Here is a 22,816-nt window from a genome sequence, read left to right as displayed (position 1 = left end):
CCCTACGGCCGTTAAAGTCAATCGGACTCCATAGGGGGCTCCTTGCAGAATCGGGGCCAAAAAGAGCATAATCCCTTCGGGGCAGGAATTGTCTTTTGCTATTTAGCTTTACAGCACTTAGTACAATGGGGCTGTAATCTGCCAGGTGCAGCTGTAGGAACATCAGTAACATATTGATTCACAAGACATAACGAAGAATTCATAATCGACATGGAACAATAAATAGCAAAGGATTCAGTATGATAGGCAGCACATGGACTTGCTTATTAGCTAGTAATGACTAATAATAAATCTACACCAAGCCTAGCCACCAGCATATTCACAGATTTAGAGGCCAGAAGAGATCACTGATCATCTAGTCCAGGGATCAGCAACCTCTCTTTGTTCTCTGTTTGTACAGCGCCTAGCACAAGGGTCCATGACCGTCTGCTGCCATAATAATTGTGTTGGGTTCTCAGCAACCTTTCAAAGTGGTGTGCCAAGTCTTCATTTATTCACTCTAATTTAAGGTTTTGCATGCCGGTAATACATTTTAACGTTTTTAGAAGGTCTCTTTCTATAAGTCTATAATATATAACTAAACTATTGTTGTATGTAAAGTAAATAAGGTTTTTAAAATGTTTAAGAAGCTTCATTTAAATTTAAATTAAAATGCAGAGCCCCCGGACCTTCCCTGAATTAAGAGAGCTTCCCTGAATTAATTCCTGCTTCAACTCCAACAGCTGTGGCTGAGCTAGAACCCAGTTTAGAAAAACATCCAGTGATGAAGAATCCACCACAACCCTTGGAAAGTTGTTACAATGGACCCTGACTGTTAAAAAAAAATGGACATTGTCCAGTCTGAAGTTGTTTAGCTTCAACTTCCAGTCATTGGGTCTTAAGCCTTTGTCAGCTAGATTGAAGAGCCCTCTATTATCAACTTGCTGTTCCCCGGGAAGGTGTTTCTAGACTGTGGTCAGGTCACCCCTTAACCTGCTCTTTGATAAGCTACTGGGGTCTCTCACTGTACGGGACATTTTCCAGTCCTCTAACCATTTTCATAGTTCTTCTCTGAACCGTTTCCTTTTATCGACATCCTCCTTGAACTGTGGGCACCAGGACTGGACACAGGATTCCAGCTGCTGTTGCACCAGGACCAAATACAGAGGTAAAATAACCTCTCTGCTCCTACTCCATATCCCCCTGTTTATACATCGAAGGATCACGTCAGCCCCGGTTGACTATAGGATTGCCCTGGGAGCTTGTGTTCAGCTCATTATCCACCATGACTTCAAGTCTTCTTCAGAGTCACTGCTTCCCAAGAGAGAGTCCCCCACCTGTAAATACATCCTAGACCTAACATTTGGCCATACTGAGGCACCGACTGTTTGATTGCATCTAGCTCACCTAAGGATGCAGCTCGCTCTGTATCAGTAACCTGTCCTCTTAATTATTTACTGATCCGCCACTTAATTATTTACTGCTCCCCAACTCTGTGTGTCTTCTACAAACCGCTGAACATGAGCTCCCAGTGTGACACTGTGGCCGAAAGAGCTAATGCAATCCAGGGATGCATGAACAGGGGAATCTCGAGTAGGAGCAGAGAGGTTATTTTACCTGGGTACCTGGCATTGGTGAACCGCTGCTGGAATTCTGTCTCCAGTCCGAAGCCCACAGTTCGAGAAGGGTGGTAATAAATGGGAGAGGGGTCAAAAAGAGTCAGCAGAATTAGAGGATTGGGGCACATGTGTAGGTGAAATATTCAAAGAGCTCGATCTATTTAGCTTAAGAGAAGGTTAAGGGGTGACTTGATTACCGTTTATAAACATCTGCACAAATATTTAATATTGGGCTTTTTAATCTAGCAGAGAAAGGTGTAACACAATCCAATGGCATGAAGATGAAACTAGACAAATTCAGACTGGAAAGAAGGCATACATTTTTGACAGTGAGGGTAATTAACCATTAGAACGGTGGTTCCCAAACTTGTTCCGCCGCTTGTGCAAGGTAAGCCCCTGGCCCACGCCGCTTCCAGCATCTCCCATTGGCCTGGAGCAGTGAACCGCAGCCACTGGGAGCCACGATCAGTTGAACCTGCGGATGCGGCAGGTAAACAAACCAGCCCAGCCTGCCAGGGGCTTTCCCTACACAAGCGGCGGAACAAGTTTGGAAGCCACTGCATTAGAACAATTTACCAAGGTTCATGGTCGATTTCCCATCCCTGACCATTTTAAAATCAAGATTGGATGTGTTTCTAAAAAATCGGCCCTAGGAATTATTTTGGGGGTAGTTCTCTGGTCTATGTAGACAGGAGGTCAGACTAGATGCTCACACTAGTCCTGTCTGGCCTTAGAATCTGTGGTTTTTTAACTTTATCGGTGATGATTTTATGTGTTCTTCCAGGTCATTGATCAAACGAATGTTCATTTCAAGAGTCACAGATCTGGGCTGAATGCCCATCAGTGAAGGGCCCTACAGAGAACCCAACACAATTATTACGGCAGCAGACGGTCATGGACCCTTGTGCTAGGCGCTGTACAAACAGAGAACAAAGAGAGGTTTCCTGCCCCAGAGAGCTTAAGCTAAGGTTCTTTTTTGCCAAGCCCCCGTTGGAAGAAAATAACCCAATTCCTTTCCAACTTACCCAGAAGGTGGGAGATGAGCTGCTTCATGGTGGCCACTGCCTTCTGCAACAAGACAAGAATACCGCCTCTACTTGGTCCTCTTGTGATTTTTCTCAGGGGAAGTTTGCTGAGTGACACAGCTTTTACTGGGGCTTTTTATCACAGTTCCTTATCTCAACTGTGTCTCTCTTGGGACAGATACACCTCCCCTGCCCACGATGGCCTCTAAGCATCTAGCTAATGTTTGTTATGAGGGTAAACCTACCTCCAGTGGTGCTGGATCTAGGGGTGCGGCCATGCCCCTCACGTTGAAGTAGTAATAACAAACACCAGATACATGTTTCAGAATGACTCATCCACTCCATTGGCCAAACCGGACAACTTCTACGCAAAAGAATAAATGGACACAAATCAGACGTCAAGAATTATAACGTTCAAAAACCAGTCGGAGAACACTTCAATCTCAATTACAGACCTAAAAGTCACAATTATTCAACAAAAAAAACCTTCAAAAACAGACTCCAACAAGAAACTACAGAACTAGGATTAATTTGCAAACTGGACACCATTAAATTGGGCTCGAATAAAGACTGGGAGTGGATGAGTCATTACACAAACTAAAAACTATTTCCCCATGTTAATTTTCCCCCTACTGTTACTCACACCTTCTTGTCAACTATTTGAAATGGGCCACCCTGATTATCACTACAAAAGGTTACATTCTCTTGCTGATAATCGCCCACCTTAATCAATTAGTCTCATTAGAGTTGGTATGGCAACACCCATTTTTTCATGTTCTCTCTCTATATATATATATATCTTCCTACTGTATTTTCCACTGCATGCATCTGATGAAGTGGGCTTTAGCCCATGAAAACTTATGCTCAAATAAATTTGTTAGTCTCTAAAGTGCCACAAGTACTCCTCGTTCTTTTTACCAAATACATGGTTTCTATTAGCAGCACCCCACCTCCCACTATAAAAATTGTTCCAGCTCCCTTGCCTACCTCCCAGCAATCTACAGGAAGGAAAGTAAAAGGGGAAACTGTGCTCCTTGCCTTTCGGGAACTGAAACTGGCTAATAATAATAGTGGGATTTGAAGGCTTTAAATAACCTCATGGATGGTTCCTGGGAACCATATGTGACATTCTATAGCTTGGGGGAATGTCCTGTAACCCCCATAGTCCTCATTTTTATATAATCATGATCTTACATATAAAGCAGGCCTGCACAACACGTAAAGCGGTGAGGGCCATATTACTCCAAAGAAAATAGCTGAGGGCAGAAACCCCCTGGCCCCGCTGAAACAACCCCCCCAGTGCAGCCCAGCCCCACTGAAACACCACCACCCCCAGCACCCGTGTAAGCAAGCAGGACTCACCCCGGCAGCGCCTCCTGCTGGTCTTCTCGGGAATTAGCTCATCCAGCCATTGGAGCGCCTTCTGCAGGCCGGTGTCCCGCTGCCGCTGGCCCTGTGTCCCTCCCAGACCCCGGTGCCCTTTGATCTGGAGTGCTGCACCCTGGCAATACCCCCACACTCTGGCTCTAGGTCTCCCCTCTCGCCCACTCGCCTCCTCAGCCCCCCTCCCCTGCCACCGGCTCACCTGCCCCCCCGCTCGCCTCCTCAGCCCCCCCTCCAGCTCAACTGCCCCCCGCTCGCCTTCTCAGCCCCCTCTCCGGCTCACCCCCCCCCCCCGCTCGCCTCCTCAGCCCCACGCGGGGGCCGTATGTTGTGCAGGCCAGAAAGCATGCCTTGTAAGGTATTAGGGGAAAGGTTACAATCTGCTGAAAGTATCAGAGGGGTAGCCGTGTTAGTCTGGATCTGTAAAAAGCAGCAGAGAGTCCTGTGGCACCTTTAAGACTAACAGATGTATTGGAGCATAAGCTTTCGTGGGTGAATGCCCACTTCGTCGGATGCATGTAATGGAAATTTCCAGGGGCAGGTATAAATATGCTGGCAAGAATCAGTCTGGAGATAACGAGGTTAGTCCAATCAGGGAGGGTGAGATCCTCTGCTAGTAGTTAAAGTGTGAACACCAAGGGAGGAGAAACTGCTTCTGTAGTTGGCTAGCCATTCACAGTCTTTGTTTAATCCTGATCTGATGGTGTCAAATTTGCAAACGAACTGGAGCTCAGCAGTTTCTCTTTGGAGTCTGGTCCTGAAGTTTTTTTGCTGTAAGATGGCTACCTTTACATCTGCTATTGTGTGGCCAGGGAGGTTGAAGTGTTCTCCTACAGGTTTTTGTATATTGCCATTCCTGATATCTGACTTGTGTCCATTTATCCTTTTACGTAGGGACTGTCCAGTTTGGCCGATGTACATAGCAGAGGGGCATTGCTGGCACATGATGGCATATATAACATTGGTGGACGTGCAGGTGAATGAACCGGTGATGTTGTAGCTGAAAGTCATTTCTCTATCCATATATGTATATTATTAATGCATATGAAGTTATGAGAATTGTGTGTATGGTTGTCACTAAAACATGCTGTAAATTGGGGAATCAGCCAGATATTCGCTGCCCAGAGTCAACAGCAAGGAAAGTAACCAACACCTGGGCGGGGTGTCAAACAGCCCATCAACAGCCATTGTCCAGCAAGGGAGCTACAATGCAATGACTCACCTGCATGAGGCCACACCAGAGGAACTGCTCAACCCTGCCTGGAGACTCAGCAATGCCCCAGAGACATGCCTGGACTTGTGCTCCCCAAGCACATGGGACGGAGGGTATAAAACGGAACCCAGTGGCCACGTCTGGGCCTTTCTCCTTCACCCACCTACGCTGCAAGCAACAAGGACACTCTGAAGACTCCAACTGAGGGGACTGGCCCAGATTTCAAGGGAGAAATCTGTGTCCTGTGAACTGCAATATCCAGCGGGGTGAGAAAAACTGCTTAATCTAGATGTTGCCCAGTCTAAAAGGGTCAAGAGTTCAGACTGCGGGCCTATATTTTCTTTTGTTTTGGTAACTCACTCTGACCTTTTTGCCTATCACTTGCGCCTTTCCTGCTGGAGTAGGAAGTTGTTCTGGGGCTCGGGGCTGACTGTCCCGCTTATAGAAAGGGAAACACGGACTCTGTGCCCCGTCTCGATTTCATGCCAGCCCTTTTAGGTTGTAAAGTTGGCAGAAATGGCCACCGTTTGTAAACATCCCATGGGCAGGGGGCCTCGCTAGCTGGAGTACGGGTCCTGCATCCCCCTGCTCCCGGAGTGGAGGGCAAATCAGGGGCATGACCAGAGTACATTGCACTACAGCTCTTCCCTGCTCCCCAGGAGGCTATAGGTTGCAGAGTAAGTTAGAACAGCCTCAATGCTGCTCTAACTTACACGGAGGGCTGGGCAGAGTTCTGAATGGCCCCAGAATAGAGGGAACACAATATTTCTTCTGACTTAGCTGCTGTAGGGTCTCTCCCTACAAGGCCTCCTCTGCTATGGAATGGCTCTCACTTCTGGATATGTCTGAAGTAGAGGTCATGGGGCACAACAGGGCCAGCCGGACAGGGCTCTAGCACCTGACTGCCAGCGTTCCTGGCACTGCCCTAGGCACTGTGTTTGCAACACTATCCCTCAGAGGACCTGAGGTAACGCATCACAGGGGATCTTGTGCTCTGCTGCTAGGGGACAGCCGTGGAGACCAAGAACCCTGGCGGGGAGAACAATGGGGAGTTGTGTGGGGGAAGAGAAGAGGCCACATACTATGAATCCCCATCCACCCAGCATTGCAAGGGTTAACACAGCATGCAGCACCAATCTCTCTGCTTTATCCCTGCAGCTTTCTGCTGCCTTATCTCCCTGCCAGAGCTCAGTTCCCCTCCTTGGTTTCTTGCAGCAGCCTCTTCTTATCGCCCTGGTACAGGATGGTGACACTTCTTGTGAAAGAAACTTCCCCTTTGAAGCCACAAGCCAGGGTGCCAAGAGCTACCCGGCAGGCCCATGCATGAGAACCAAGAAACATCCAGAGGCTAAGGGTATATCTACATTGCAAGCAGAAGGTGTGACCGCTGCACTTCTAAACATGTCTGAGCCGACGGGTCGAGTCGGGCCCGAACCCTCCGGCACACTATTCCGGCACTTCCGTGGCATCTTGCGATACTTTCAGTACTTGCATTCCAGCGCATCACTCCCTGATCTGAGCTAGCTTTATCTAGCTAGATCATGGCTAGCTCAAGTATGAATAGCAGTGAAGTCCCAGCAGCGTGGGCAGTGGCTGCTCAAACATGTACCCTCAGTCCTGGGCAAGGAGCAGGCGGCCACCTGCTCCTCGAACTAGCTAGACAAAGCTCGCTGCTGTATGTCTGCCCATGCTCCAGTCCCACATCCCCAGCTGCAGCATAGACATACCCTAAGGTATGTCTCTCCCCTCGCCCACTGGACCGTAATGTACCAGGATCACTGCTGGGTCCCTAAGCTAGAGGGAAAGGACCCAGGCAGTACTAATAATACTTCACCCTTATACAGTTCTTTTCAGCAGTAGATCTCAAAGCGCTTAGAGAGTCCCCTCTTGCCCAGCTGAACAGCTTGCTAGTAGCCGGTGCCATAATCCACCCCAGGCCGGGCGGAAGGTATAACTGGGTTCCAGGAGGACAGGGCCATCGCTGGCTGTTAGCCAAGACAGCTCAGCCTCCGACAGCCAGAAGCTGGGACTGGATCACTGGCTAATTGCCCTGTTCTGTTCATTCCCCAGGAAGCGTCTGGCACTGGCCACTGTCCGAGACAGGTCACTGAGCCAATGGACCATTGCTCTGACCCACTGTGACCGTTCTTGAGGCAATCCCGTGCTGAGGGGGGGAGGGGGCTGGTGGCCACATGGGAGCCTGAGCGCTGGCTGTGGGGGTAAGGCAGCCTGACAGCTGGAGCTGAGAGGCTGGGATCCAGGCACAGTCACACCCTGTTGGGGGCGGAGGGGCAGCAGCAGAGGGATGCAAAGCAGCAGGGGCAGTTGCACATGTGGGGGTGCGCACTGGGCCCAACAAGACCATGGACAAAAGAACCGAGCTCTGGCTCATTGCCTCCAAGGGTGGGGGCCCCCGTAGCAGAGACAGGACTCTGCGCGGATGCCTATAAAGGGGGGTCCTGTATTGAGGCTGCTGGATACAGGCCCACTGGTTCCCTCAGGCACTCTAGCTCCCAGACTGTACTTCCTGATGTCACCACTAGGTGTCTCTCCAAATCCTGGTTTGTATTAAGCAGTCATGGAGCAGAGTGCAGGCTATACTGAATTCATAGGACAGCACTACTGGGCATGCTCGACAGCGCCCCCTGGCTGTCAGGGAGAACTAGGAACTGGATTTAGACCGAGCATTGTAGGGCTTCAGGACGTGGTTGCTTGTACCCCATTTCCAGCCGCTGGAGGGAGAAACAATTTAGCCTGTATATTTTAGGGGGTAGAAACAAAACCACTTCAGAAGGCGTTTTAAAAAGACACCACAAAGTCATACATTCAAAATCAAACTCATTTTACAGTATTGAAATGCCACAGACATGCAAAACCTACTCAGATTTCAGGGGACTGAACAATTTGGGGGGGGGGGGGAAATGATAAATAAGGAGAAAGGGAATCTCAGAAAAGCAGCAGCGGATTAAGCTATAGGTGCTACTGGCCAATGTCTAGGGAGTGTAACTTGTTCTAACCACTAGACCCCACAGCCAGGGATAGAAGAACCCAGGAGTCCTGACTGCCAGCACCCCCAGCTCTAATCTGCACACTCCTCTCCCCTTCCCAGCCCGCTGATTTAACCCCGGGATCACACTCCAGCTGGCAGCTTGGTTTTGAAGTTGGGATCCTACAAGTACTTTAAAGAAGGCAGATTCAAGTTCTGCGATAAGCTCTTCCTTCTCCTGCGGCGCGATGGCGTCTCCTGCCTCCCGACCAGAACGTCAGCCCTGCAAGGAATGAGAGACACCGGTGTGGTTCCGGAAAGGAAAACACAAGTTCCCAAGACAGTTTTGATATCAGGTGAGTGGGATCAGGCCTTCTGTGCACTTGGATTTGACCCTGACTTCAAGCTCCTAGCGTAGCAGATTTCCACGTCTATTGGTGTCACTGGAGCTTCCCTCAGTGCTCCTAAGTCCCTGAGGGCTGGTTTGCACCCAACTTTTGTACCAATGTAACTCCATCAGTCCAGACACCACGTCTGCCCTTCACTGGGGAGTCCTGACTCCCAGCCCCCTTTGCCCTAACCACTAGACCCACCGCACTTCCAGAGCCCAGGAGTCCTGACTCCCAGTCCAGGGCTGTAACCCTGCCCGGATCTAGCCTGGATTCTGGATGCATTTGGTGAGGGTTGGCAAAGATCGCAGGGTCATTGGCTCTCTTACCGCTTTGCTGCTGGTGGCTAAAGTAGACATGGAGACATCAGAAACGTAGGACTTGGGTTTGCAGGTGAACCATCTCTTGTACTCCTCCCGCACCTGGAGATGCAGAGACAGTCAGTGGTGCCGAGAGATCTCTTCTCTCTATGCCTTATCTCTGTTTCTAACGTGCCCAGCACCTCAGCATCTGGGCGATATGCAAATGAACAAGAGCCGCATCTAATCCTGCCTGATAAAAGGGACCTGAGCCCCTCATGCAGTCATTGGGGCTCATTCGCTGTTACCCATGCAGAGACTTACAGCTATTTATGCTCCCCCTCCTCTATGCCTTGGTACAAGTTAGAGCAGCCTCAGGGCTGCTCTAACACTCTGCTTCCTGTGGCAGCAGAGAATTGCCATAATGCAATGCACTCTAGCTTTGCACCCAATCCACCCCCTGCATTGGAGGCAGAGCCTTTATAGGATAGAAGCATGGAAGGGGATTCTCAGGAGGCCTTTTCCTTCTGACTTCCTGAAGGGTGCCAGACTGATTATTTTAGGGAAGTACTCCAGGGAACTGAGAGGCGAAGTGACTTGCCCAAGGAGCCGACTGCACAGCATGGAATTGTGCCCAGGTGCTTCAGCCTCTGGGCCATCGTTCCTTTCCAAACAGGGGGCTGCTCCATTGCTCTGTTACTGGGGGAACCCTGGGGGGAAAGCTGGGGGGGATCTTGCCCAGCATGCTCAGTAAAGCGTCGTTAGCCCGCCCTGCTCTCGGCTGGCAGGGGGTCTGCCAAGTCCATCAGGGGACGAAGGGCCCTGGGCGGTACCTGGCGATTGAGCAGACAGTGCACCAGGAAGATGAAGGCTCCCTGCAGGCTGTTGACGACGGTGAATAAATACGCCATGACCGTGGCAGCTGGGCCGACTTGAAGGAGACCGAAAATCCACGTGCAGCCCAGAATGAAGACTTGGGCGATGGCTTTAAAGGTCAGTAGCCTGGAGAAAGCAGAGGGAGAGATCCCGTGATGACAGCCCTCTGCAGGGCAGCTGAGTCGGGGGGGTCCGGGCTGAAATGGCGAATGCCTCCAGAGAGCCACGCTCCATCTACAAGCGTGAGAGCGGCTGACGCAGAGACTTCGAAAGGCAGCCGCACAAGCTGCTACAGCCTGCGCTAAAGACCCAAACCTCGCTAAGAGCGGCTGGGACGGATTCAGATCCTGTGTGGATCGGGCAAAAGGAGCCCTGGCTGCAGGCACATATAAACTCTGCCTCTATGTGACCTGGCTTTTGGGGTGACTATCCCATCCGGGCCCCATTGCAGAGGGCAGGTGGGGATGGGGAGAGGAAGGTGTCAGCGGGGGGTACACAGCAAGGAGCAGAGCGGGTTTGTAAATCCAAATGTCAGAGACGGGGGAAAGCCCCACTGGGAGCAGATCTCCAGCTGGTGCAAATCGGCAGATCCCATAGAGAGACACCAGCTTCCACCAGCTGACGATCTGTCCATCCAGGCTTCGCAGCAGCATCGCCCTCTCTCCTGCATTCCAGCACCCTGGCCACTCCACGGCTGAGGGACACAAACAATGGGGCGTCCAGCACTGCCCTTGGGGGGCTGTCGGCCAGACTGAGGATCTCTAAGAGCTGTCCCAGCTCTCAGGGAGGCTCACAACTCCCACTTCTGGGAGGCCGGTATCGGCCCAGTTTTTAAAAAGAGGGAAACTGAGGCACAGTGACTTGCCCAAAGTTACACTGCCAGTAGCAGAGCTGGGAATGGAACCCAGGAGTCCTGACTCCCAATTCTAACTGCTAGACCCGGCTCCCCTCCCCGAGCTGGGGACAGAAACCAGGAATCCTGACTCCCCCTCCCCCTTACCACCATTGAACTATACTCTTCAGCTCTGCTTTTAAACCAACGTTACCTGGTGTCCTTGAGGGTGGACACTTCAGTGTTGAGACTGGAAAGCTTTCTCTGCAGCATCCAGAGGGTTAAGGCGAAAAGGACGGAATTAATCTAGAATCAAAGTAGAGAGGTGGTAAAATTTGCAGATACAAAATTGCTCAAGATAGTTAAGTCCCAGGCAGACTGCAAAGAGCTACAAAAGGATCTCACAAATGAGGTGACTGGGCAACAAAATGCCAGATGAAATTCAATGTTGACAAATGCAAAGTAATACACACTGGAAAACAGAATCCTAACGATACACATAAAATGATGGGCTCCAAATTGGCTGTTACCACTCAAGAAAGATCTTGGAGTCATTGTGGAGAGTTTTCTGAAAACATCCACTCATTGTGCAGCGGCGGTCAAAAAGCAAACAGAAGGTTGGGAATCATTAAGGAAGGGATAGATCATAAAAGAGAAAATATCATGTTGCCTCTGTATAAATCCATGGTGCGCCCACATCTTGAATACTGCGTGCAGATCTGTTTGCCCCATCTCAAAAAAGATATATTGGAATTGGAAAAGGTTCAAAAAAGGGCAACAAAAATGATTAGGGGTCTGGAACGGCTGCCATATAAGGAGAGATGAATAAGACTGGAACTTTTCAGCTTGGAAAAGAGACGACTAAGGGGGAATATGATAGAGGTCTATAAAATCATGACTGATGTGGAGAAAGTAAATAAGGAAGTGTTATTTACTCCTTCTCATAACACAAGAACTAGGGGTCACCAAGTGAAATTAATAGGCAGCAGGTTTAAAACAAACAAAAGGAAGTATTTTTTCCACACAACGCACAGTCAACCCGTGGAACTCCTTGCCAGAGGATGTTGTGAAGGCCAAGACTATAACATGGTTCAAAAAAGAACTAGATAAGTTCATGGAGGACAGGTCCATCAATGGTTATGGGCAGGGATGGTGTCCCTAGCCTCTGTTTGCCAGAAATTGGGAATGGGCGACAGGGGATGGATCACTTGATGATTACCCTTTCCGTTCATTCCCTCTGGGGCACCTGGCACTGGCCACTGTCAGAAGAGAGGATATTGGACTAGATCAGGGGTCGGCAACCTTTCAGAAGTGCTGTGCCGAGTCTTCATTTATTCACTCTGATTTAAGGTTTCGCGTGCCAGTCATACATTTTAATGTTTTTAGAAGGTCTCTTTCTATAAGTCTATAACATATAACTAAACTATTTTGTATGTAAAGTAAATAAGGTTTTTAAAAACTTTAAGAAGCTTCATTTAAAATTAAATTAAAATGCAGAGCGCCCCGGACCGATGGCCAGGACCCGGGCAGTGTGAGTGCCACTGAAAATCAGCTCGTGTGCCGCCTTCGGCACGCGTGCCCTAGGTTGCCTACCCCTGGACTAGATGGACCTTTGGTCTGATCCAGTGTGGCGGTTCTTATGTTTGTATGTTCTTATGTCACTAACCCTAATTTGCTTCAGGTTCCGGGGAAGGGATGTGATGGGCAGCTGGGTATCTCGACATGAGCAGAAGCAGAAATTGTCACCATCCAGAGCAAGTGTATTGCTGTCTGGTATGATTATTCGGCCAGATCCCCAGCTAGTGCAAATCAGCATGGCTCCATTGAAATCAACCGAGCAATACTGATTTACACCAGGTGAGGATCTGGCCCCATGATCTGAAGTCCCAACGTGATGCCTACTACGCCTCATTGCACAAACTGGCTTTCACAGGATTGATCTGGTGGGTCTTATCATCCCATTCCCCGACTGGGCCAAAATCCTCCTTGGCATGTACTCCTTCGAGGTCAGTAGCATTACACCAGGGGATGTATTGGGCCCACAGCAATAGACAAGGGAAGCCAGGCAGAGCTCCAGACATCACCGTGCTGAGGTAGGCAGCAGGGTCAAGCCGCAATGGATACGTACCCCGATGATGACACACACCGGCCCCAGGAAACTCCAGATGAACCCCTTCTCCATGCTGAGCCAGCAGCTACAAGAACAAAAGGTTGATGTGACATTCACTGAACATCAGCAGCGTGGTGCAGCGATTATCATTGATATTAGTGCTACCCGAAGAGGCTTCCACCGAGACCAGGGTCCCATTGGTCACAGCTACAGAGTGAGGGACAGGCCCTGCCCCAAACAGCACAATCTAAATGATAAGACAGATGTGGGGGAAGGGAAACTGAGGCAGAGAAGGGGGCGGGTGACTCATTTCGGGGGAGTTCTCTGGCCTGTGTTATACAGGAGGCCAGACCACATGATCGCAGTGGTCTGGCCATAGAATCTATTAATTTTATTCAAGGTCATGCACAGAGGTCAGTAGCACAGCCAGAGAGAGAACCTAGGTGTCCTGTGCCCCAGTCAACTAGATGCTAGAAACTGACTAATTCATTCATGAAGGACAGCAGCACAGCTGTCGAGACAGATGCCCACTGCTCCAGAGAGTCTTTCCCTGGGGAGCACTGGGACACACACACACGACACACACACACACAGAGTGCTGGCTTAAGACAGGACCTACTCTCTTCACTCCCCTTTTTGCACTCACACAGCAAATTTGGCCAGCAGGTCTAGCCACAGTACATCAAATTTCCTTAAAGCCGAGAATGCCTTAGATTAGGACCGTCTACCTCTAGGGACTTATAAGGCCCCATCACTGTAGCCTCTAACAGTCTTTAATAGATTTTGTCTCCCAATACCCCGCTGCAGCAGGGCAGTGCCATCATCCCCATTTCACACATGGGGAAACCGAGGCACAGAGCAGCTAATTGGCTTGCCCAGCACCAAGCCTGTAGAAGAGCTGGGACTTGAACCTGCATCTCCCCTAACACATGTTAATGCCCTAACCACTGCAGCCTCCTTCAGGGCCAGTTCCCCAGCTCGGGCGCTCACTTTTCCCGCCTGCCGTAGCCCTCCGGCATAACCGCCGCCGAGACGGCCACCACCAGGGCGGGGAAGCCGTAGCCGAAGAGGCTCAGGTGCCCCATCTTGGGGCTGTGGGTGCTGAAATAGTTGACGACCCCGAGGTTGCGGACGGTGAGGAAGAGCACCACGGCCTCCAGGAACATCCAGGCGAAGCAGGCCAGGAAGAGGTAGTGCAGGATGCCAGCAATGACGGCGCAGGCCAGCTGGGGAGGGAAGAATGCCCGCGTGAGCGCAGAAATCCCGGGCTCTGCTTCTGCGTAGTTCTCCAGGCCAGGCCAGCACTTAGGGCGACCCCTAGTGGCAACACTATGCAGAACAGGGCGGGAGCTGGTGATCCAGAGAGAACCACAGGGTCTGTGTCCAGCAGCCCGGCTAAACAACATTAGAGCATTGCCTCCACCCTGCCACCAGGGGCACTGTGGCCACCACTAGCTTCTGCCACACAAATCCCAGCTCAGGGGGGCATTTCAAAGAGCCCACTGGAGGTCTGGGGCCTTCAGCCTGCACTAACGAGGACTTCTCGAGGTCCTTTCTAGTCCTATGATTCTTTCATTTAACAGCCTCTAATGAGCATCCCTGGGCTTGGTTCCCCTGCATCAAACCCACCCCTGGGAATTACCACTGTAAGAAGGGGTTTGCCCCAGGATCTCATCTCTGCCCTGATGGCCACTGCTAGCTGCATACACAATATGCTAGCGGCCCAGTGCTCACTCTTCAAAGTAGGTCAGTATCATTACCCCCATTTTAGAGATAGGGAAACTGAGGCACAGGAAGGTGCTTTGCCCAGCATCACCAACAGGTTAAGGGCAGAGCCAAGACTACAACCCAGGACTAGACCCCAGGTCACCAGAGTGCCCAGGCAGTGTTCTATCTACCAGGCTCTTCTCGCTGACCCCTTAGGCACCATGCGAGGGGCAGGGAGTGCTTTACCTGATGGCTGGGTCTGTCCACCGCGGTGAGGAAGAGCAGGTCGGCCAGGAAGAGGCAGAGGCAGAGCTGCAGGTGGATGGAGGTGTTCACGTTGCGGATGGAGCGGCACAGGAGGAAGGTGAGGATGGCGAGGAAGAGGCACAGCACGGACAGGGCCAGCCCGACGTGGGAGATGAGGAACAGTGGGAAGTCTGCCTATCGGGGAGGCAGGGCAGACAGCTCATTAGGAGGCCACACGTCATCCCACGTGGGGCAGTTAATGCAGGTGGGGCTTTGCTAAGAACTCCCCCCGACTCCTGCCCGTGACAGATTATCGCAGCTGTTCCAGGGGAGCAAGGGCATATAAATGTACAGGGGCCTTTATTTCAACCATAGGGCTCTGGGAGCCAGCAGGGGACCATGGAATGGGGAACCGCCTGTGATCGGCCCATGATGCCCACATCCAGTGCTCGCCCCAGCCCCTTTGCGCTTTCTCCGGCGCTGCCCCCCATGCCGGGGAGGGGCTCCCTGTAAACATCCCCAGAGCTACCTCCTTCAATCTCTCCTTTGCCAAGAGGATGCCCGACTGCCCCCAGCAAAGCCCGCAGCCTCGGTCTGCGAGCGTGGGCCCGTTACCGTTATCTCCCCCGATGCCATGAGGACAGCCAGGTTGGAGACGCGATTGCAGCTGCACGTGGTGTGACTGGCGTTGCTGCGCAGGACGCCGCACCCTGCCTGAGACCAGCTGCCACGCCGGGCCGTGGCCTCCCACGAGACGCAGAAGAGCTCGTCGCGACTGTTGCTTGGCTGCAAAAAAATGAAATAAAAATAAGGAAAAAGCAAAGAATAACGCAGGTTGGAAAAAACGTGATACCAGGGGAGCGGGTCAGGGACTCCAGGAAAGCACTTGACGGGCAGACTAACAGAGGCCGTGCGGACCAGTAGACGGGGTATTAGATTGAAACGCAGGAAACCTTGGCTCTGCCACTGGCTTCCTGTGTGACCTTGACGGAGTCATTCTCCTGCTCTGTGCCTCAGTTTCCCCTCCCATCCTTTGTCTAGACCAGGCAACCTATGGCACCGAGCTGATTTTCAGTGGCACTCACGCTGCCCGGGTCCTGGCCACCGGTCCGGGGGCTCTGCATTTTAATTTAATTTTAAATGAAGCTTCTTAAACATTTTAAAAACCTTATTTACTTTACATACAACAATAGTTTAGTTATATATTATAGACTTATAGAAAGAGATCTTCTAAACACGTGAAAATGTATGACTGGCACGCGAAACCTTAAATCAGAGTGAATAAATGAAGACTCGGCACACCACTTCTGAAAGGTTGCCGACCCCTGAGCTAGACAGACTAAGCGCTTGGTGGCAAGGGCTGTGTTACACGATGAGCCGTTCCTGCCAGAAGGGGGCGCTGATTTCAGCCTGTGCATTAGCACAAATACTGAACAGTAGGGCAGAGGGTTAACAGCCTCTCTATCGCCCCCCATAGAGAGTGGGCCAAAGAACACATATTGGCTGGTTCTGAAGGGCTCCCAGACTCTGCGTCTGCCTTAATGAAGCAGAAGAAAATCTATCCCTGCTGCTAGTATTAACACCTAGCTCTTAAGTGCTCTCCATCCGTCAGTCAAGGCGCTTTCCAAAAAAAGTCATTACCCCCATTTGACATATGGGGAAACTGAGGCACAGAGTGGGGGGGGAAATATCAAGGTCACCCAGCAGGCCAGTAGCAGAACCAGGAGTAGAACCCAGGTCGCCCACTAGTGCGCTATCCACTAGGCCACACTGTCTCCCCGTGTTTCTCTTTGCTCTCTTCCCCTGTCACTCAACCCCAGTAGCGGGAAATTTATGTATCTACTACCGATGCTCAGTTAATTGAACTGGGCCTTTAGCGGCTGGAGCAGAAATTCAGATTTTTTCATCAAGAAGTCATGAGTTGAATCCCCCCCTTCCCTCCCAAGGCAGCACCACACTTGGGGGAGAACACAAGAATTCCTCCCCACCTGAGAGTTAATTCAATGCAGCATCCCCACCAGAGAAGCCAGACTGCTCCTGAAAAAGTTGGAATCAACCCCAGCAGCAGTTCATGGAGGGACATGCAGCCGGCCTTACCATGATGTTCTGGAAGGTGTAGTTGACTGGATCCAGGAAATCGGTCTTGGTCTCGCTGGTCAGGAAGGCACTCACAACCCTGGAATTTATCCGGACTGGCAAGACAGAGGTGTCCCTTTGGCCATTGAAGAAGCTGCCATTCAGGATGGACTCCATGCCCACGTAGGAGGCAAACGCCACTCCAGCTCGGGCTGCAAGTATCCCCAAGGAGAAACCAGGTGTTAGCGGCTTCTTTACCCGCATTGCTCCGGGGGACTCGCAAAGCACTGTACCACTCCCCCGCTTCAGGAGCTGGGTAATGTATCACTTCAGACCCTCACACGGATAAAAACGAGGCACAGAAAAGTAACACGATGGCACAGCAAGCCAGAAGCAAAGCTGGAAAGAGAACCCAGGTGTCCGGACAGCCAGACTTCTACTTATAACTGCAGCTCAGCTGGCACTGACGACAAGACAGAGGGGCTGTCCATAAATTACGGAACGCAACAGAGGGCAGGAGATTCCTTAATGTTGTGTGTTTATTTCAGTGTTACAGTGTTATAAGGGGTGGGCGGATCTTGAAAATCCCCCCAAATGTGTGACAGTTTTTGGAGAGCCCCTGAAGCTGGTTTTCTGAAAACGTCTGATATTAACAGAGCTAGTTGGAAAAGGGTTTTTTCCCCCGGGTGAAAATCTTGAGTTTCGGGCAAAAAAAAAAATGGAAACTAAATTTTTGATTTGAAAATGCCACTGCAATGGCTCCTGGGAGTTGTGGTTCGGGTGCCTTATGCTCCTGTTTCTCCTCTATGAGCCAGGCTCCCTGGTTGGTCTGCATCTCCCATGATGCACCATGGCAATCATCTAGCCACAGTGTATCATGGGAGATGAAGCTTGGCTGGAGAGCCTGGCCTGTGGAGGGGAATGGGAGCATGAGGCATCAGGAACATGATTTCAGAATCAAGATATTTTAGATCTTCAGCCAAAAGCAGAAAATATTTCAGGTTGGAGGGCATTTTCGGCAGCCAGTTCTTCAAGACGCAATCTAAGTTTCCTGCAGAAATCAGCCACTTCATGAAGAATTGCATTTTCTGAGGACCCAATTTTCCATTGAAGTACAGTGTAGATGGAACAGTTTTGACCAGCCCTCATTCTTAATTCTTCTAGTTCCCTTTATTCTAGCCAGCTTGAGTAGGATAGAAGGAATTTACATTTGTAGGCGTAAGAACCCAGGAATTGCCATTCCATCACAGAGCCCTGTTCTGTGAGCCCTGTTTCCCAAATCACACCAATGGTGCATCTAGTTCACTTTTCCATCTCTCTGTGTCAACCTGGGAAATCCATCTCACGCCCTCTGGTGGTGGTGACATACCTTGTGCCACTGTTCCCTGGATCGTTCTGCAGCTAATCTTCATGGTCTCCCCTTTGACTTCCAGGCTGACGACCGAGTCCTTTCTGGGGCAGCTGTCCTCAATGACTTTGGTCTGGACAGCTAAGGAGAGGGGGAAAGAGCACGGTCTGATACAGCACAACGGCTCCTCGGCAGGGGCCGTCACTCGCTCTGCAGAGCCGATCCATGGGTGATGGCCGAGAGAGAGGGAAACGGAGAAACACGTCCAGCTGAGAGGGGAAGAGGCTTTTGTGCCCACAGGAAAGAGATAGGGAGGAAGTTTCATGCAGCCCTTGGACCAAGCCTCTCCCAAGGGGTTTAAGAACAAGGGGGGACTGGGGATCTGTAGATGGGGGTGGGGAATGTGGCCTTGCTTGAGAATGGGAACTGCAGCCATCGGCACATGCAGGCTGGGATCCCGAGAGCTGGGATCTAGGGATACGGCCTTGTGGTTCAGGCAGGAGATCCAAGCTGAACTCGCAGCTCTGCCATCGAATCCCTGTGTGACCTTGGGCACGTCACTGCAGCTCCCTGCCTCAGTTTCCCTCCTCTGTAAAATAGGGATAATGAGCCTCCCTTTGTTTGTCTAAATTGGAAGTTCTTCGCGGTAGGGACTCTCTCTCCCTCCGTGTCTGTGCAGCGCCTGGCACAACAGTGTCCCGGTCTCAGCTGGGGTTTCTAGGTGCTACCGTAATGCTCATAACACGGAGGCCATGGAAAAATAGATGATACTGTAATGTTCATAATAGGGAGGCCATAAAAAAATAGGTGATACCATAATGTTCATAATAAGGAGACCATAGAGAAATGAGCCAACTAGATATTGCACCTGCTGATTGGTCACCAGGCAGGCTCCATCCCTATTGGGCCGAGTCACGCTGCTTGTGATGTGCAGCTCCCACCTGTTCCGACCACCCCACCCCCCAAGACCCAGCTTCCTACCCAGTTGTTCCATCTGGATGGTCTGGCTCCCATTCCCGGTCGGGTTGTCGAAGACGGCCAGCACCACATTCTCCACATTCTCCAGGAAGACGGTGGCCATGGCGGAGAGCTGCTTCGTGCTCAGGTTGGACCAGGAGGGCGTCTGCTCCAGGATGGAGGCAAATCCCTCAGCGGCTTTCTACGGTGGGGCGAGACAGAGAGCTCTTATTGGCTGTGCTGCGTTACCCCAGCAACGGTTGGCCAATCTCCTAAGAGCTGCTGATGGGCATGCTCACAGCTGCCCTTCGTCCCACCTGCGCTGAGGATCCACGTCTGCAACATGCCCCGTCTAGTGGCTGGTCCATAGAGGTCTGAGCCAGCTACAGGTCCGGGGTCTGCTCCAAGGCCAACGGGAGGCTTTGAATGACTTCATTGGGCTTCGGCTCAGGCCTGCAGTCCGTTGGCTCAAGCGCTAGCGGCTCGTGCCTCTAAAGCTGTGTTTCCTCGGTCCAGCCCTGCTACGGGCCTGCGTGGCACCGATTAGATCTCTCTACAGCAAGATGCTGGTGAACCACGAGCATCAGCCCTGTTCTCTTCCAGGGAATTCTAGGATCTGCCCACACCCTAGTTATAGGGCTGGAAGCAGGGCTCAGTGGGGTGGGGTTCTGGGGCCTGGGGGATGAAGGAGGGTCTAGAGAGACTGAAAGCTGCGATAAAACATCCAGGCTTCTCTTACCTCCAGAGAGACGGTGGAGTTCTTCCTTTTGGTGGGGTCTCCCAAGACGCTGAAGGTGGAGGTCAATAACGTGCAGAAGGCAGCCTGTGCAGGGCGGTAGGAGGGGGGCCAGAGCAGAAGGAAAAGCCCGTAGTACAACACAAATTTAATCGTACAGCAGCAAGGTTGGTCTTGTGGCCAAGGCATGGGGCTGGGACCCAGGGGTTCAAATTGCAGCATAGTCATGAAGCCATCTTATTTCTCACAGTTTCAATTCCCCATCTGTACAGCAGGGCAACTAACATTGCCACTTACATTGTAAGTCGTGGGGGCACGGACTGCCTCTTACTATGTGTCCATGCAGCACCTGGCACAATGGGGACCCCGATCTTGGTCCATGGGAGGGGGAAGGGGTCTGTGCAGCGCCCTGCTTGAAGCCAGAGTGCTATTGCAAAGGATTGTGGGTGGCAAGAAGGGACAAGGGAGGTTTGGGGTGCCAGAGGTTCTGCTGGTGGGACCATGGGGATCGGGACTGGTGCTGCTGGGGGGACAGGGGGGAGTTATGGCTTCCTACACTGGGGTTTTCCACCCACTGAAGATTTGATGATTCTTGTCACTCTCCTGCAGTCTGCACTTTGCTGCTGGTTCACTGGCAGGGATGACGACGTTTCACCCCCTGGATTAAAATCCCCAGTGCCAGAAACACCAGGTGTGAGTGGCTTTGCTGTGGCAGTCAAGGGCCGCACTGCAGACAAAATTGACGTGGGCTCAGATTCTCCAAATCAACTCGATTTTGGCAGCACTCGTGCGAGGTTCCTTCAAGGTGCCCAGGAAGTGACAAGCGCCCGCTCCCTGCACACTCAGGCCCATTTGAAGGCATCTCAAGTCAGGCACCAAAAACCATCACTGAGTCACTTTAAAGAATTTCAGCCGGGGCTCCCCACGCTGCCTTTGCTGTGAGTGTCTCTAGATCAACGGGGCGTGTGAACTATGCTGGGATACGTACATCGTCTGGGGATGAGCCGTGAGCCGCGTCCAGCCTTCGGTTCTCGCAATTCCTCACCAGATCGTTTGAATCAACCTCTAGGAGGAAATGAACAAAAAAAAAATCAAATGTGCAGGAAATCGCTGGGCGTCCCCATCCAGGATACAAAGGGTTTAAAAATCCTGCTTGTAAAACCAGTGACTTCCAGGTCTAGGGTTACTACCCAAGTAAGCCCCACTGTTCGCTGACCCCAGATCTCGGTTACAGGGAGGCGCCTATTTCCACTCAGGATTCACATCCAGGAGCCTGGTCACCCTTTTCCAAGGAGAAGTGGAGCGGGGGTGGTTCCGCCTCCCCCAAAACCCCTTGGAAGCGAGAGCCCAGTGGGTAACGCGCACACCTGAGATACGGGACATGAAGGGTCAATTTCCCCCCTCTGCCTGATGTAGGACCCTGGGTCTCCCCATCGCCCCGGAGAGACCCTAACCACTAGGTTGCAAGGCTGGTATCTCTCAAGCTCTCCGGTTGGGTAACACGGTCATTGCAACCAGGGGACTGGAACCTGGGTCTCCCGCTGGAGTATCTGGTCACAGCAGGTTGCCGGGCTGATTCACACAGGTCAGTTCAGGCACCCACTGTGGACTGGCTCCATCACAGAGAGAGAGACCAGAGCTGTGTTCCCTTGGGTGCTTTAATACACAGCCAGCTACAGCTGGTCCAGGCTCAGGTCAAGTATGTTATGCATGGTGCCACCTGGTGGCTGAACACTATAATACAGTTTAGCAGTCACTGTACTCTCACAGATCTTGGGAGACAGACCTGTCCTCGCTTACAGACAACCCCCCAACCTGAAGCAAATACTCACCAGCAACCACACATCACTGAACAGAAACACTGACCCAGGAACCTATCCTTGCAACAAAGCCCGATGCCAACTCTGTCCACATATCTATTCAAGTGACCTCATCATAGGACCTAATCGCATCAGCCATACCATCAGGAGCTCGTTCACCTGCGCATCTACCAATGTGATATATGCCATCATGTGCCAGCAATGCCCCTCTGCCATGTACATTGGCCAAACCGGACAGTCTCTACGCAAAGGAATTAATGGACACAAATCTGACCTCAGGAATCATAATACTCAAAAACCAGTGGGAGAACACTTTAACCTGTCTGGTCATTCAATAACAGACCTGCGGGTGGCTATTTTACAACAGAAAAGCTTCAAAAATAGACTCCAACGAGAAACTGCTGAACTCGAATTGATATGCAAATTAGACACAATCAATTTAGGTTTGAATAAAGACTGGGAATGGCTGAGCCATTACAAACATTGAATCTATCTCCCCATGTAAGTACTCTCACACTTCTTATCAACCTGTCTGTACTGGGCTATCTGGATTATCACTTCAAAAGTTTGGTTTTTTTCCTCTTACTTAATTGGCTTCTCAGAGTTGGTAAGACAACTCCCACATGTTCATGCTCCCTGTATGTGTGTATATATATCTCCTCAATATATGTTCCATTCTATATGCATCCGAAGAAGTGGGCTGTAGCCCACGAAAGCTTATGCTCAGATAAATTTGTTAGTCTCTAAGGTGCCACAAGTACTCCTGTTCTTTTCTCTGGCCCAGGAATATCTGTGTTCCCCTAATGAGCCCCACCCTTACTGGGCAGAGAAGCTGTTTAACACCAGGGTGGTGGCTCAGATTTTGTCCTTCTCATGGGCAAGGGCTACAGTGAGAGGCCGGGGAAGGTGTCTTGGATGGTCACCTGTGCAGCGGGTTGTTCCGGGTACCCAAGGCCCTGGCGTGGAGGGAAGGTGCCCGGGTGAGCACTGGCAGGTGTAGCTCCCAGGTGTGTTGATGCAGGAGGCATTGGGCCCACAGATTGCAGGGTTTTGGGCACATTCATCCACATCTGCCAGGAGATGATTTGGAATTAGTCTGTGTGTTTATTACATGCATTACGCTAGCACCTAGAGGCCCCACTGCGCTAGGCGCTGCACAGACACAGTTAGAACTTACAGTCCAACAAGACAAAGTGCGGAGGGGGCAGAGGCCAG

At 51.2% G+C, this 22,816-nt stretch overlaps 2 protein-coding genes across 2 annotated transcripts in view; both read right to left on the bottom strand.

The window, feature by feature from the left end:
- The window catches only part of LOC112115179 (adhesion G protein-coupled receptor E1-like), a 30,199-nt gene extending 27,548 nt beyond the window's left edge, over nt 1–2,651 (bottom strand). Inside the window, exon 1 of the mRNA XM_029912978.1 lies at nt 2,624–2,651. Coding sequence (XP_029768838.1) covers nt 2,624–2,651 — 28 coding nt within the window. The remainder of the gene's footprint in view (nt 1–2,623) is intronic.
- A 5,831-nt stretch (nt 2,652–8,482) lies between these two features.
- The window catches only part of ADGRE1 (adhesion G protein-coupled receptor E1), a 17,057-nt gene continuing 2,723 nt past the window's right edge, over nt 8,483–22,816 (bottom strand). Inside the window, exons 3-16 of the mRNA XM_026658169.2 lie at nt 22,525–22,671; nt 20,770–20,846; nt 19,785–19,868; nt 19,070–19,247; nt 18,110–18,229; nt 16,762–16,952; nt 15,280–15,450; nt 14,665–14,859; nt 13,702–13,937; nt 12,730–12,796; nt 10,816–10,907; nt 9,727–9,895; nt 8,924–9,016; nt 8,483–8,488 (exon numbers count right to left, since the gene is read on the bottom strand). Of these exons, the coding sequence (XP_026513954.2) occupies nt 8,483–8,488; nt 8,924–9,016; nt 9,727–9,895; nt 10,816–10,907; nt 12,730–12,796; nt 13,702–13,937; nt 14,665–14,859; nt 15,280–15,450; nt 16,762–16,952; nt 18,110–18,229; nt 19,070–19,247; nt 19,785–19,868; nt 20,770–20,846; nt 22,525–22,671 (1,826 nt within the window). The remainder of the gene's footprint in view (nt 8,489–8,923; nt 9,017–9,726; nt 9,896–10,815; nt 10,908–12,729; nt 12,797–13,701; nt 13,938–14,664; nt 14,860–15,279; nt 15,451–16,761; nt 16,953–18,109; nt 18,230–19,069; nt 19,248–19,784; nt 19,869–20,769; nt 20,847–22,524; nt 22,672–22,816) is intronic.

Source organism: Terrapene carolina, unplaced genomic scaffold, assembly GCF_002925995.2.
Source record: "Terrapene carolina triunguis isolate 2854851 unplaced genomic scaffold, T_m_triunguis-2.0 Scaffold404, whole genome shotgun sequence".
NCBI lineage: Eukaryota > Metazoa > Chordata > Testudines > Emydidae > Terrapene > Terrapene triunguis.
Note: the sequence above shows the minus strand (reverse complement) of the source record. Positions and strands in the feature narration are given on the sequence as shown.